This window comes from Dendroctonus ponderosae, unplaced genomic scaffold, assembly GCF_020466585.1.
Source record: "Dendroctonus ponderosae isolate FM_Combo_2020 unplaced genomic scaffold, Dpon_F_20191213v2 Dpon_F_20191213_4, whole genome shotgun sequence".
Classification (NCBI taxonomy): Eukaryota; Metazoa; Arthropoda; class Insecta; order Coleoptera; family Curculionidae; genus Dendroctonus; species Dendroctonus ponderosae.
The window spans coordinates 14,583,113-14,600,098 of NW_026018611.1; the positions used below are offsets into that span (position 1 = coordinate 14,583,113).

Genomic DNA, 16,986 nt, shown 5'->3' on the forward strand with positions numbered 1-16,986 from the left:
AAAAAAAACCTGGCTTATTGAAAAACAAAATTTAAACACATTAAAGATAAATAAGGCCAAACCACAGAACCAGTTTCTTCCAAACTACCCCAAAACTTATCTCTTCTTTTTCAGTGGATATATTTTTTTTTCTCAATCACTAATCCCAGGCAAATAATCTCCTACCTCACCCAAGCTTACTCATAGGTTAGCACTAAAGACTAAAAGCCTTAACTGGCTAAGTCTAAAAAAACTTTCAACACACGGAATTTCGACCGATTTTTTCCGACCTACCGACCAAACTAGACCTTTTCTGACCCCCCGACCGACCAGTCGTCATGGACATCTTTCTGTTCGACCGACCAGGCTGGAGATCTTTTCTGTCCTACCGACCAGACGGCATCTTTCTGTGCGACCGACCAGACTATAGATCTTTCTATCCTACCGACCACACAAGACATTTCCTGATAAGTACAGAAGGTATAGTATCCTATTCGTAGATCATTCCCGACATTTCGCCCGGTAGGTATGCAATATAATAAAAGCCATAGGGTGCCTTGGGTCCTTCGCCCCATTACAAAGCCCGTGTCAGTGCAATTCTCGGTTAAATTTCAACCTGCCATGTTTTCCCCGTATTTGTTGTCGTTTTCTTTAGTGGTTCCACTTTAGTGCCACATGGTCACAACATCTCATTCCCATTCAGTGAGGTTCCGCGCTGCCTGCAGTAATAGAAAACACCGTGTTTGTGACCGATGGTGGATATTCTGACCTCATTCTGCCCAAGGGCGGATCCAGGGGGGTCATGGGGGTCATCACCCCTCCCCTTGTGCTGGATTTATATCGACTGACGATCTTTTTTCTAATTTCATAAACTTCAAAAGCAACTTCTGAACGAAAACTCCTTTGTCGACAATCGACCTGTTTTCCTGTGAATAATAAGATCTAAATGTTTGAGTCATGTTCAGCCAGTTATGGCAAAGTTTTCCTGTCTGGCCGACGTTCCAATAGAACTCAAACTAGAATGGCAACTCTAAAGAACCAGTTTGCGCTGTAAGTTATTCACCAGTAACTGTCTTTCACTGTCCAGTTATTCCAGGTGTCCATCAGTCGACGCCATCAACTAGACCGAGATTAAATAATTTATTATAATTAGAAAACGAAGAAGAACTGAAGTTTTCCTGACATCAAATTCATTCCGAGTAAAATTCCGACAATCGCTTCGATTTACGATTTCAAATCAAACCCGCATTAACATCGCTCGCCGATACAGAATATGATTGCGTAATAATATAATAATACCATACAATAATTAAGTAATATACAACCATTCACCACCGCTGATGCTTCACATAGGGTAATTCCACGAGAGAGGAACCACCGCCTGAGATGGACTAGTCGACTATTTTGGACTGTACATGGTATACATGGTATATGAAGAATATTTCAACGCCACCCCGTCAACAAACGACTACCAGTTGCACTCCGATAGTAGCTTTGTGTGTAGTTAATTTTCGAGAGTGGCTTTATTTGTTTCTGCATTTACAAATGGTAGAACTTTTTTTAACGGTATTTTGAAGGCGCCATTCTAACTAAAAGAAAGTTTTAAAATGCTATTTGTGGTTAAAAATGCATTGCATGGTATTCATTCAGGACAACGTAAATGATGTAAAAGCCGATTAATAAATAGATTTTTTGTTTTTGGGTGATCCGTCTATCCCTGAAATTTGGGATAGATGGACCAGAGTAAATCGGGACAGTTGTACCGGTTTTTATTTTTCTGTTTTATACAATACCTACACAGTACCAACGAATGTTGAGCTCACAAAGAGCTAGATAGGCCGAAAAAGACTTCAAAAATGTTGTAAATACTATAGATAGAAAAACAATGGGGGTCAAAGCCGCAGCCAGACACTTTAATATTCCCAAAGCTGCTCTAATTACAAGAAAGCCGTGCGGAAAACTAAAAAACTGGCTCACTGAGTTCTTCGTCTACTTTAAGAGAAGAAAATGAAGCGACGATAGTAGCACATGTAAAAAGCTGCAAAAATTTGGTTTTGCCCCAACACGGAATGATATGCGACATATGATGTTTGCTGTTGCTAAACAGTTAACGTTGAAGCATCGTTTTAACGCAATCACAGAAATGGCAGAATACGACTGCCTACATCTTTTCCTCATCCGTCATTCAGATCTTAGCATAAGAGGTGCTGAAGGTGTTTCATGAGTCGTGTACCCGGTGGCTTCATGAGTCGGGTACAAACTTATATATGTGGAATGAATGCCGCAAAAAAACTTATTATTTTATAAAAAAAAAAAATAATTAAGTTTAATTTTGTTCCTTATCCTTTGTTACGGTTCATCTCTCCCTGTGTGGTTCAACTGTCCCAAATTGGTGGTTCAACTATCGCGCAGATTTCGGGTTAGTTGGACCACATAACGGTTTTTTATTTTATTTTTTTGCCAACAAATGGGTCCGAGTTTTTGGTATTTAGTTACAGTTCTCATTGCAGTTAGTTAAAATGTTCGTGACAACATTTTTTTTACGTCAATAAAGCTATTTTTTGTTGAGATAGAGTCGAATCAAAAAATGTGGTTTATCTCTCCCGGCATTACTCTAGTAGGTAATGACCGCCCCGTTATGCACCTTCTCTCCCCTTGTCTTGTAATTTTGGTTTTTTATAGTTCGAGGCCGAAAATCTTGCTTCTTTTTCGTTAAATGTAATGCTTGGTTAAGGCCATCAACCTTATTTTGCTTTGTAAAATGTAAAAGATCCTGCCTTGCTTGGGGCGTTAGCAATCCTGTTTTTCTTTTAATAGGCTGAATAGACTATTTGTTGATTAATTGTGTTTTATTCCGCCCAGTGCGTATTGACCCCTGGGCTGGCGCCCGAGGAAACCGCCGGAAAAACCCTTCCAATTCTAAACTTGTCCCTATACCAGTAATACCCCAGGTGTCTCCATTTCTTATTATCTTCTTTACCGGAACGCCAATACAACATCGGCACCCGAGCAGGAACCTAATTCCCTAATTCACCATTTTTCCCGGAACGCCATTATATATTATATTTGTGAATTGCTCAATGGCTGTTCTATACATGTAAACATTTAAAGTAACGAAAAAATACAATGATAAAGAACTTTAACCATATAAGGTAATTTTTTGAGAGTAGGTATCCTTTAACTTATACTTAACAACTTAACAAATGTCAAAGGATAAACAAAACTGGATTTTAGTTTTGCTTATTATATAACTAGTTTTAATGATACAGTTAATCTAAATTGCATAGTGCTAATCTACGTATAAAAATTACATCTTTTAAAAGTAGGACAAAAATTAAATGCACTAAATTCAGAAAACTAATTTAAATAACTCTCCCATAGGTATGTATAAATTTATTACGAAAAGCAAGATATGTCATTCACAAGCATTTTATCTTTCAGCGAAAATATTATACTTGGTTTATAATGGATTGGAAAATACCCACTTTTAAGACTATAAAAAGAACCCTAAAGCCTAGGAACCAACCACAGTATAAACCGTTGGAAACCGTAGTAAACTTACTTATTTTTAAAGCATTTCACATGGCGCAAATAAACCAAATCTAATTATCAATAACATATCGAGTAAGGTATCTTAGATATTCGGTGTAGTTGCTGAGGATAGTTCAATTTAGTGCGAAAACTTTCATAATATACGTTCTACGTATTTCCTTTTTTTACTGGCATTTTCCCAATTAAGTTTTTTTTACCTGCTTCGCAAGATTTGAAGGGTACTAACTAATAACACTTTTTTAAAGACAAAAATTTTTGAGGCAAAATGCCCAAAAAGAAGTTTGTGAATAAAACTAATAACACATTAACTTCATATTTAAGTCTTACTAAAACCAATTTTAATTAGAAATTAATTTAAGATTAACAGAAAATTTACATGAGCTCTTGCATTGAACATCGTTTCCAAAAACTATTTAGAAACGAAAATTATTTATTATCAAATTTGTCCACTCTTATAGTAAGCACGTTTATTTTCCATAACCGCCCCCAAAACCTCCTCCAAATCCAAATCCGCCGCCGTAGCCACCGCCTCCTCCATAGCCGCCGCCTCCTCCATAGCCACCGCCGCCGCCGCCGCCATAACCTCCACCCCCTCCATATCCACCGCCTCCACCATAGCCACCTCCATGTCCTCCATATCCTGCAAGTTTAAACGTAATTTTAATGTGTTCAAAAATCGATGGCACTGAGAAAAAAATCTTCTTTACAGTATTTGATACACAACACTTTAAAACGGCATTAATACAGCTTTAACTGGCATTTATTTTTTGGTTTGGACAAAGGTTGGAAAATGAGTACGTATGCACCAGTATTATCTAAATAAAGGTAAATGTAGGTAGCTCATTATTTTGATGTGTGGGCTGGCCAAAATATAAAATTAAATAAGATTATTATTTTAATTATAAAGTCTAGTATAAATATATATAGGTTGACATTGAAAATTGGCGGAATTCATTTTATGGGGTTAATGGTGCTTATTTAGAGAGAACGCCACAAATGTAAAAGCATTGAGCTTTGAAGATATATAGAATGTGCTCAACTTTTCTTATGCAGCTTTTCAGTAGTAAGTAACTCAGTGATTATTGAGCCAACTATTAGTAGGACTAAACATTATAACAAAAACGTTGCAAAATTTGTTTAAACTTAGAAATTGCGATTCTACAGTATTTTTTCGAAACAAAATAACATGGTTCTTTTAAACTTAAAATGTCTTATTTCATTCTGTAAAACTTAAAATGTGTAACAAAGTGGAGACTCTAACTAGGTCGAATATTCTACATGGGGGACTCGCACAATCAGAGGTGGGCTGTGTGTTTTAAACTAATGGAGTTTTTGAGCCAGAGATAGTTACTGAAGAAAGCCAAAGTGGATACTGGTGAGTTTTTCGTGTTTTTAGGCTGTCGTAAAATGGAATTTCTTCCTGACGTTTTGCAAGCACGTGCGGCTTGTACCTTCCAGAGGTGGTCTGCTTGGGAGCTTACACTGTACTGATGTGGTTCTTCGGGAGTAGTTCGCATTTATGCACCGGTTGTGAGGGCGTGCAAACATTAAAAATAATCAGAACTGGAGTGTCAGTCGTAAAAGCCAACAAGATTAGATGGAACCAAATAGACCACCAAGACGCTTTCTGTGACTGCGGAGAAAAAAAGAGATTTGTCCTGACAGACTCGTAAAATCTGCCGTAATTTAGAGTCTATTTGGTCTGCCTCCCAAAATCCCGTAAATTCATTACCAACACAAGTGGATTATAAACTTTTGCCTATACTATCTAATTAGTGCTAGTTTTTAGGAAGGTCGCATCAAATCCAAAATGTATTAAATATATTGTTAGGTAGCAGCGGGATGAAAAATAATCTCATTTTTTAGATAATGTTTTGCCTTCATTTTCTCATCCATTATTTATTTAAATAAATTTAATAATATCTATCTTAGATAAATACGAATACATGCTTCTGCTATAAAAATTAATTAAATTTTACTTTCACGTATATTAAAACATGCTGTATAAAGAATCAACTTTGAATAATTAATATTTACAAAACGCCAATTTTGATACGTTGGTTCATTAATAAAGCAATATGCAACTTAGCAACTTAGGCTACCTTGAAACATACTGTGTACGCGATATTAGTTTTAAAATAAATCTAACCCAAATATGTTGAGTTAAATTCCCAAACTCCGATTTTTTTTATCAATTTCAGACAGTAACAACTAATTTATTTGTTCGATATTTTCTTACGCACAACACATGTCATACGTAATAACCATGTAGTGCTTGTTTTTAGTATGATTGATGGCGGTGATTTGTGTTTGCTTCTTGCCCCTTTGAACACGTGCCTTTTTTATGCTGCGTATGTCGATTACTTAATGCATGTTTTACTTGGGATTATCAGCTTATTCTTTAAAAATTTATTTAAACATTATTTTTTATATAAAATTGATGAGATATTCAATACTTAACCTATTTATAAAGTGATATACTTTTCCTAAACGATTCGCGAATGTGTTTAAATGAATGAATGAAAAGAAGGTGAATGAAATACCAAACAGCTTCATAAAACTTCTCTGTATGTAAATTGAAGCATGTACTGTGTTTTAGAATTATAGTCCAGTCGGATTAGATTTTTCCGCGCACTTAATAAATGAAGGTAAAAGATTAGTTGAAGTTGTTTGGAAGGAAGTCAGATAATTGGGACAATAATTTTATTTGCGTTATAGTCAGCGCGGTTTCCGGCTGTGGGAAACAGTGTTTAAATAATTAGTTGATTACTTTTAAAAAGGTTTAATAATTTTTTTAAGTATTAAAAATACCTACAATATGAGATAAACTAAATTAAAATCTTTCGTTTATTTGATTACTCAAAAATCGAAAAAACTGCCTATTTTAACGTTTTTTTTTTAATTTCCACAATTAATTTAGTTTTGCTTCAAAAAAATTTTGCTATAATCTCTTTGAAGGTATGTGTATACTTTATAAGTGGTATAAATATTAGCTTAAAATATCACAACTTTCTGTTAATTCCTATTTGTTATGTAAAAATTACTCTTGACAGATTCTAAATAAGTTTTTTTCTTGAGGCGTTGGAGACTTACTTCTCCGAGGCTGTATTTTACTCGTAAAGAGTTATACAACACCGCACAATAAAGAAAAATTTTATTACTGAATGGTAAATTGTTTAAAAATTAAGTTGAAAATAGCTGTGCGAAGGCTGGAATTGCCGCCAGTGCGCTGTAGTATAACTCTTTACGAGTAAAATACAGCCTCAGAGAAGTCTCTCCGACGTCTCAAGAATAAAAACTTATTTAGAATGTAGAAAGAACCTTTTTTTAAAAACAAATAGGCATGAGCAAGATGATGATGATACAAAGACCTTCAAAAAAGTTGTAGTACAATTTTTTTGAAGCAAAAATAAACTAATTAAAGAAAATTGAAAAAAACCCAAACATAGGCGGTTTTTTTCGTTTTTTGAGTAAATAAATGAACGTATTTTAATTCAGTTTGTTTAATATTGTAGGTATTTTTAATCCTTGAAAAAAAAGTATGGTTCAAAAGTTATGCGTTAAACGGGTTTTTGGCACTTTCTTTAATTATTTAAGCAATGTTTCACAGCCGACATCTGCTCTGTTCCATAACAGGAAGCGGATAGAAACGTACGTTTGTTTATATTTGTTAGTACACTGAAATGCGTTTTCCACTTGCATAAAATATACCAATAATTACGAACCAGATATTGTTAAAACAGCAACTCTTCGGTTACTTTACGTTACTTAGATTAGGCTCTTCATCGATACAAAAACAGCAGTTATAAACCATATTGTGAATGTTTTTGTGCTTTCTGAACGTTTATAATCCAATATTTCTTATCTTGTTAAAATAATTTATGTTAATATGTTTTCTTTCAATGATAGTCGTCCTTTTTCAATAGAGTGGAAGAAAGTTGATGTGTTTTTGTAACGGTTATTGATTGACTTTTTGTTAATATAACTTGGCAACGGTCTTGTAGAAGATGGTGGCTATTTTTTATCCGATTTTTAATACCATGTTCCATTTCTTTTAGAACTTCTTTAAGACCTTAAGTACTTTACTTTCACCCTTTTCGTTTGGTCAACTATTATAATGCCGTACAAATAAGAAAAATGTCAAACTTGTTTTTTACTCAATAAGCTGAAAATGTCGACTATTTGTGGTTCTCTTTCTTCACATTGTATACAATAATTGTTAACAAAATTCCTTGTTTCAGTTTTGGTTTAACTCAAATCCAATAGATAAGAAAAACACACATTAAAAAAAATTGTTACATAACGGGGAAGACTGTTACATTCTCTCATTTCCTATTTCACACCTAGTAAGGGCCTGTGATTCCTAATAAATATCGTGTACATTTTAATCCATCTGATCAAAAGGCCGCAATTATGCCCAGAATCCGCTGGCACTCATTTGCAATTGAACACTTTTGAAATTATTTTTTAATCGCTTCTTTGTCAGCTGGCTCTTATTCTAAATATAAAGCTGAATGAACGATAGTTTATAGGATGATTTATATTAGTCCGCCTAAACCGTATAAGTTACAAGTTGTATTAAAAGCTCTTTGATCCTGTTAGAATTTGCTTTGCTGGGAAAAATTTCTGTCAGATAGGAAACTAACGCAGTGTTAATTTATTTAATTTAAAGACATGATGTCGAATTAACGTTAATTTAGAGGTGAAAAAATATGATTGAAATGATGTACATTAAAAGTTAATTTAAATATTTGCAAACACACTGTGGATGGATTGAGTCACTACACGTTTTTGATAATTAATGAATGGATGATTTATTTGATAAGAAAATAATGCGTGTTTCCAATTGTATATTCAATCCTTCCTCACTTCCTATATTAAGCGATTAATAATTAGAAAAAGTTGCAAGCCACTCGTGCTTACGAAATGTTACGGAAAAAGTTATTTTCTTTGACGATCAACAGCCTCAAAAACGCACCAATTTAACCCTAAGTTTTCTTGCCCAAACATCGATGTTTTGGATTCAGCAAAAATAAAATGCAATAAAAAATTATTAAATATTCCAAAGAACTTAATGATCTATAGTAAGCTCTAAGTGTTTCCGTCTAATTAGGTGTATACATTTATTTTATGTTTATTCAGTAATCTTAAACTAAACTTCCTAACATAAAACTGTTCAAATGAAGATATAAAAAATATAATTGAAATTAGCATAAAACATTTTTTTGGACTTTGATGCTTGCGGAACCTTATATTCACATACAAATCGCATAATATAAATGAAAATGAAACAAGTAAACACGCTGAAATTTCTGGAGTAAATTGTTTTATTGATCTTTAGACGATAAAATTCTGAAGTTTTTATGAAGCTTGAGTCGGATGAAAATCTCCAAGATTTGAATACTTTTAAAACCTTCTAAAATTCATTAGTGACGAAAAAATTGGATTATTTGAACAAACTTTTAAGCTTTCGAACTAACACCAAGAACTATTGTCCTGTGCAATATTCTGGCAGCTTTCCGACCAACTTACAATAATGTTTTCCCTTCATCCATTTAGTGCCCCAAATAGGCCTTTTAAGTCTAATCTGACTGGACTGGACTATTAACAATGCTTTTAAATCTGGCGTATTTCATATTCATAAAGTTGAACTGGGCTTGATGAACCATTTCACAAGGTGATCCACAGATAATGATCAGTTACAAACGTTTTTTACAAAATTTTTCAACTGGCAATGTGTAAAAAAATATCTTTATAAATTATTATCTGTAAATAATCTTTATGAAATATTGTATTTGTATTCGTCAACGGACAAACTCTGGCAAACTCTGGCAAACTATCATTTACATTTACATTCTTGTTGACACCAACGTTTACCGGAAATGCAAATAATTTAAACTTAGAACTTGGTAAACAATAGCCAATATGTTATATGAAAGGAAAAATGGTTAATTGATAACGACTTAATTTTAAATTGGGAGAAAATTAATTTAGTACTATTCAGAAAAACTAGCTCAAACTTGCAACTTGCAAACTAGCACAAACTAACGGATAAATATATAACAATATGGGAAAAGACTAACTTCACAAAGACTCATATAGACGAGAAGATTGACTGGTCTTATCATCTGGATAAACTTTAAATAAATTGGGAAAAAAGCTGATATGGAACACCAATCACTGGAGAATATTTGATAGAACGATCGCTCAAGATTTTGAATCTAGATTAATTTTGCGCTGGGATGGTTTTTGCTCAGCAATTTAAAAAATTCCTAATCCATTTTCCGAATACCCTGCATACCGGAGGAAACTATCGCATCCCTATTTACCACTACTGGCAGATTTAGAAAAAAAAACGAGTTTCATAATTTTTTTAGCACCTGCCAGAAGTTTGTAGTAAATTCGGTAGATCATGTCATACTCAGCGTGTTCTGAACATGAGCCAAGTATTTTAAAATATCTCGCCAAATAAGCACAGAGAGAAAATAATAATTTGTTCAAATTTCTGTTTTTTCTTCAAATATTTCTGAAAGTAGTATAATACAACATTTCATTTTGCATCAACATGCGTAACTTTGTTCAAATTTACCCAGCTTCGTATCCCTTGCGGTCCAATGCTAATAGTCAATTAGAATCATTAACAAGAAATAAGCGAGAAAATAATTAAATAATGGTTTGTTTTTTTACATTTTTCTCTAATAGCTTACCTCCGTGTCCTCCGTAACCACCACCGTAACCACTATTATATCCTCCATAACCACCAGAGTAAACTTTCTTCACTATAATGATTGCACCACCCCCATGTCCTCCTCCATAGCCACCTCCATATCCTCCTCCATAACCTCCGCCATGGCCGCCAAACTTTTTATGCAAGAAGGGTGCTGGCAATGCTACTGTCAGCGAAATGAACAAGGCAAGTAGAAGGAATATCTGTAAAAAAATAATGTTTAAATAAAACTTTAATTAAATGTAGTTTCAAGTACCGTTCGTCAGAAACTGATAGCGCACTTTTGTCAGTTAGTTTGAATAAATATTGATAATGCCAGCAGGATAACCAAAACCAACGGGTAATGGTGTTAAGGAAAATGAGAAGATCAAATAAACACAAAGTTTTATAGGTCAAGATAAGTTTTAGCCATTATTAGTGGATGCTGCGAATTTCAAACTAAAACTAACCCCATCTCAATCCGCTTAAATTTATAATTGGGATTAGGAAGTGAAACCTCAATGATTTTCAACTGATTAAGAGAATTGAATTATAAACTTGCGAAATTGTTTTCTTATAATTTGGATCGCGCTTTGAAAAAGCAGTTGCTTAATTGGAAATTATTAAAAGATAATTATTAGGAACTATATTCAGATTAACACATATATATTTACATGCATAGACCGGTTTATAATGGTTTTTGTATAACTTTCAAGCTGGTTTTACATATGTAGGTACTTCAGCGGCTACTCCAAACATATTTGTATTTTTCCTCAAAGCTTAATTTAATGTCTATTGTGCGCTCTTTATGCGTCTCGACTTTTCAAGGCTGCTTATACGTAATTACTTTTATTTGATGGACATTTAAATGGAAACAAGTAGCCTCAGATTATTCAAAACTGTTAAGGCTTGGAATTTTTTAATGACCCGGCGAATCATCTTGTTTATGGTTACGGAATTAAAAATATACCCAATCAACAACGTATTTGGTCATTTAATTTAGTAGCTGTGGTATGAATGTCAGATTACTTTCGAAATTTTTATGTTAGTTTGGATCAACATAGTGAGCCACATATTAACTCTTACATTTGAAACATTTTTTATTGCAATTTTTCGATACAGGGTTATCAGCCCGGTACATACGATTATACCATATTTTATTTTACACTTTTTAAAAGAATAAGAAACTGAGTAATTAAAGAAGAAAGAAACAAGTTTATGCGCGGCTGGTGTAATCTGAGGAATGATGTAGTAGTATGCACACATTTTGAACGCCAACAACATTTTTAAATTAATTTTTGAAATATTAATTGCGTTATTATAAAAATGGTTCCGGAAAAAATAATAATTTCCAATAACATTGAGCGGAAATGTTGAAGCTCTGGTAAGTCATTTCGTTACACAAAGGGAAAGAGTACAAGCTTTTTTGTTGGATTTGTTACCTAAATCTCTACAGTTTCTGAACGCGATTTTAAACATCTTGCTGGATATGATTCTTTATACATTGTAATTTTCAGTCAAACTAGTTTAAAAGTTTATACTTCTGGTCGAAATACTGCTTGCCTGAAACAATGATGATAGTCCATGAAAATTCAGATATAACAATATTTTCCAGACGAAAGGCTTTTCTTAAAAAGCAGTTAGTTGGTTATCAGGAGAATAGTGAGGATAGCGAGTCACGTTATCAGAAGTTGAGCCGAAATACTTTATGATCACGACACACCTAAAAGGATCACAGAGACACATTCCGACTGGAAAATCCATCAACAACTTTGAATAACGCAACGGGCCATGTAGAGATTCATTTTGGGAATCTCCTTCGGACAGAATCAAGAGCATTTAATTAAAATAAACAACACAATTTTCTATGAGTTAATGTGCAGCCAGATTTTCTTAACAAATGACCAGGTCTTGCTTAGGTCGTTGCTCATAAATTCGCAACATCAAAATGTAAAAATAGAGACCTAAATTTCAATATTTTATAACATTGGGAATATATTTAACGGTAATATTTCATCGCAAAATATTGTTTTTCTAAATTTGCTATATAACTAGGGCATTTTCCAAATAGATGCACTCACTGTATATGTAGATATGCAAGTAGTATGGATATTTGCCCTCTTTGCAGTTTTTACCATCGAAAATCGTCTAATTGCCGTACTAACCGTTGAAGTTAAAAGGTTAAAAAGGTTAAAAAGGTTAAAGTTTAAAAGTTAATTAGGGACAGCAGAAACACGCTGTATCAAATTTTTTCTTAGGCATTTAGCCTCAAAAATTTTCATTAGCTACCACATAGATGGCTGCGACTATAAGAGTAATTGAGATACACTTAGGAGTCTTAATTAAGATTACTTTGAGTAAGTAAGAAAACAAATTCGTACAAAAATAAAGTTAGAAAAATTATCTTGACGTTTCGGTCGCAAATCTGCTATTACTTCTCAAAAGCTACCTAAAAAGGAGTATAGTAATAAATGGTATAACAAGACTAAATTAATACAAATGTGAAAAAAAGTTATCGGTTTTTTACAATTTTTGTGTTTCTACTTCAGATTTTAGCATAGATAACAATGAAACTAATGGGTTTTTCGGGTTTTTAGGCCGTCGTTCTGTAGAATTTCTTCTTGACGTTTCGCAAGCGCGAGTGGCTTGCACTTTCAGAAGTGGTTTGCTTGAACGCTTACACTGTTCTGAGCGAGAGTTAAGCGTTCAAGCAAACCACTTCTGAAGATTCAAGCCCTTCGTGCTTGCGAAACGTCAAGAAGAAACTCTACTGAGCGACGGCCTAAGAACCCGAAAAACCTATTCGTTTCAAGGAATGGCCTCGAAAGTCTATCTCTTTTGATAGTTAACAATGTATGGCTTCAATAAAATAAAAATGAAAATGTATAATTATCTCGGTTAAGTAAAATGAAGGCTCGTCTTTAATTTGGGTTTTTATACTTGACTGTTCTGAGAAAAAATTATTAAAAAATTTCATTGAATTTGGTGGCACTTGTGAAATGCATGTCTGCAAATATGTGATCTGTAAAATGTTTTGTTTTCTATGTATGGTTTCTGTTCTTTAGTTATTTCATTTAATGACCTGGAAGGTTCCGCTATAACAATTTATCACATTGGCAGGGAATTTTGTAAAACACATTTTTAATATTTTTCTTCTTTGTCATGAGGTTTCGTTTCGTAAATTTTCTTCTAGTTGTACTTTCAGTTTTAAAACTAGTCCTAATATTGATTTTGTTAACGGTACTCGTTTAATTTTGTCTGAAATCCCCGTAATAAATGAAATAAGAAGGTTCGTAATGAGTTCATTTTAATTTCCTTTTAATTTTTGATTTTCTATTTTCTTATTTGCTCATAAAGGAATTTGGATAGTTATGGAAATTTAAAACTCCCTTCATTTGGAATTATTATCTCTATGATACAAAATTTTTACAATGCCGTTTTTTCCATTAGCGGGTGATCTGAGTTTGAATTTAAATGTTAGTTAAATGTGAGTAGGTTTTTCTATATACCAAGGTTTCGAAATTGTCAAATGTTCTTTTTATTACCACCTCGAGAAGAGAAATTTGATTGCTTTGGCCTTTTCTGTGAATCGTGCTTATAATAATGAAAATATAGTGCAGGGAAGGAGGACTGCAAACAGTAAAACTACTTATTTATCCAGCATAACTTTTTGAATTTTTTTTTACTTTTTGGAAAAGGGACGCTCTTACATGGAGGAATCAATGCACAGACCACTATTTTTACTCAATGATCTGCTTGATGTGCTCCGGTGGGCTCGCACTAAGCGACTTAAGAAATAAAAAAATCAAGTGAACCTTATCAGGGTAAAGAGTTAAGGTTTCCAGATTTTTCGATTTAAATCACTGAAAAGTTCCTTCTTGAAGAACATACTAGGATAGAAATAAGGTATCGCGGATGAAAATTAAAGCTATGTGGTACGAGACAAAAATAAATAAAAAAAAAATTCCGGCGAAATTAACATTAAATCAATGTTTTGGGACGAGCACGACTACAGGCTATTGCAAAGGATATACCAAAATTATACAAAGAACAGTTAGGAATTTCTGAAAAAATGAAAAACAGTCTTTAGAAGCTTCATACTCAAAATAATATTCCTCCGGAATTTCATGCTTGAGAGCTTCACGCTATTCTTAAGCTTCATGCTCTACCATTTAACAAGAAAAAGAGAAATACCATTCTGGCACGTACAGCAAGTGAAAGTGACAGAATCAAACTCGGAATAATTTTTGGTTTTCTAAAAATTTACATAACTTTTTATGGTTAATACAATTTTTGGTATGGAAACTGGCTAAAACTTTTAACAAGCTTCTTAGTTTATTTTTGATTTCACTGTCTGAAGGAAATTTCATATCAGAAGTTCTATTGAAACAAAAACTTTGAATTCGTTAACGAATACTCTTCTCATTGAAGATTGTGCTGTCAAACACATGCAAATCTTCTTCAAAGGGGCATATCTTTGTCTCATCCTGTTCTGACAGTTAGTTCTGAACAACTTGTTATATTTTATTGTTCATTTTAACTAAATGAAAACCCTACACAGGGAAAACGATTAATGCCGCTTTAATTTCTTTGGTACAAAAGTAAATTTTATATTTCAAAACTAAAATTAGAAATCATCAAGTTTAAAATTGAAACTTAATAAAATAACGAATATTATCTTACGAGCGATATCAGATTTCTAGTTTATTAACATTATATTATTTCATCGAATTAGCAGAAAAAATATGACAAAAAGGATGTAAATCATCAATAAAGAAAACAGCAAGAACGATGTGAGTGGAAAATAAAGCTTTAATGATTCTTCTACTACAAATGAGTAATATTATGTCAGTGAATAAAGTAGTATTACTACAATAAAGTGAACACAAAAAATACGCTATTGGTAAGTGACTTTAAGTAACTTTGCGATTAACAACAGAAACTTAATATAATTTTATTTTCTTAAAACATCTTTTGCAGCTTTATCTTTTGCTTTGCAGTACCAACTTCAATTTTTTTCGTCATATTTTTCTTTGGTTCCCTTTAACTTTTCATCTGCTGCTGAGGAGAAGCGGTATCAGTCTTCTTATCTCTTAGTCTCTTGCATGTTTCATTGCGTGTGAAACTCCCGGAAAAATGTTTGGCATTATTTGGTTTAATAAGGTGTTGTAAGTCTTTACACTTTACCTGATTAACATTTTTTTCGACATTAAATTCAGCACATAAACTACAGTTATCACTCCGTGCACATCCAAAGTAAATATTAAACTCATTGTAAAAAACTTTGCGATAGAACTCATATAAAACATCAGGATGAAACGGGATTATTTCTTTCGTGAATAACTTTTGCACTATCAGGAATATTGCCAAGTAGCCTGGGCCATTTGATTATATTTTTTACGTGCACCTTTTTGGGATTAATATATTATTATGTGTAAAAACTGACTGTCAGCTGTTTTACCATCTAGTCTTCGAATATTTCAAGTCATCTTTGCTGACCCTCTCTAAAGGACGATTAAAAGTAAAAAGTAAAAATGGTCCCTAAGCATCAGTTCGTCGTCGTTACTTAAAATATCCAATCAATTTTGGAATCGCCTGAAGTTTAACCGTAGTTAAAATAACCAATAAAAAAATGTTTAAGTGGAGTCATGTCCGGTAAGCGCGGTGGTCAGATTACCGTGTTGGTACTGTTGATTCAAATCGTTGCGGTCATCCATTTCAATTTATTGCGGAGTACCATCGTGCATAAACCACAGGTTTTGCGGAAGTTGTAGAGGTAGGTCGTTCAATAAACTTGGAAGAACGTTTAGAATATGATCTAAATAACCTTGACTGTTTAACCGAAGAGACAAAACAACCGGTAATCAAATCATTAATTATTCCTGCTAACACATGAACTCTAAACTAATTTGCTTTCTGTGGCTTGTTGTTAAAGCATAATTTGGGTGGCATGGGAATTTCCATCACAATAAAGATGTTCATTATTTTTGTGGGTAATTCCACTTCTCGTACAAGCTTGATCACTAAGCAAAGGGATTAGTAACATTATGTTCTGTATCTTCTTATGGATAAAATTGACAGAAGTGTAATCGAAGGTCAAAATACTTTGATAAAGGGTTTAGTACTTGCTTATTTAAATGATAACTTTTTATGGAACGGGCAAACTAAATGGAATATGTAACGGCGGCGTTATGTCTGGCATAGATAAAGACAAGCAACTACTTTCTCGCACGCACACAGCCGTCCGCGGGTTCCATCTGGTTCCATTAGGCCGGTCGTCTGATATATGTATAATAGCGTGTGGTCTGTGGTACGGTCGTGTGAATATACTGGTGTGTAGTCTTTGGGCCGGTGTCCTTCGGATGCGTTTTTCTAATTTCCAGACTGCTTTCGTCAGAGATCGTGCTAAAAGTAGCTAATGGTCCATTTTAATTGCAACGTATAGAAGCCATGCTAGATAAGAATTTATTTATACGGTTTTGCACGAGCCATTGTAGCTAAAATGAAACTTTAGGCCGTTTGTCTTTTGGAAAGACGTCCTTTAGCAGGATTTCGTTAGATTTCGCATATGTGGGTATCGTCCATTGGCAGTTTTTTTTATCTTCAGAAGTGGTCATGTGCTTTTATGTATCAAATAAGCACTTTCATAAAGGGTAAATATATAATATGTATATCTAACTGTTAATAATAATGGCTGATTTTCATATGGAAAATAGTTGTATTGTGAGAAAACAATTACAGTTAAAAAG

At 33.5% G+C, this 16,986-nt stretch overlaps 1 protein-coding gene across 1 annotated transcript in view; it reads right to left on the reverse strand.

Moving 5' to 3' along the window:
- Positions 1-3,357: 3,357 nt before the first annotated feature.
- Positions 3,358-16,986, reverse strand: part of LOC109535455 (glycine-rich cell wall structural protein) — a 17,903-nt gene continuing 4,274 nt past the window's right edge. The window contains exons 2-3 of the mRNA XM_019901369.2: positions 10,239-10,461; positions 3,358-4,171 (exon numbers count right to left, since the gene is read on the reverse strand). Coding sequence (XP_019756928.1) covers positions 3,999-4,171; positions 10,239-10,461 — 396 coding nt within the window. The 3' untranslated portion in view covers positions 3,358-3,998. The remainder of the gene's footprint in view (positions 4,172-10,238; positions 10,462-16,986) is intronic.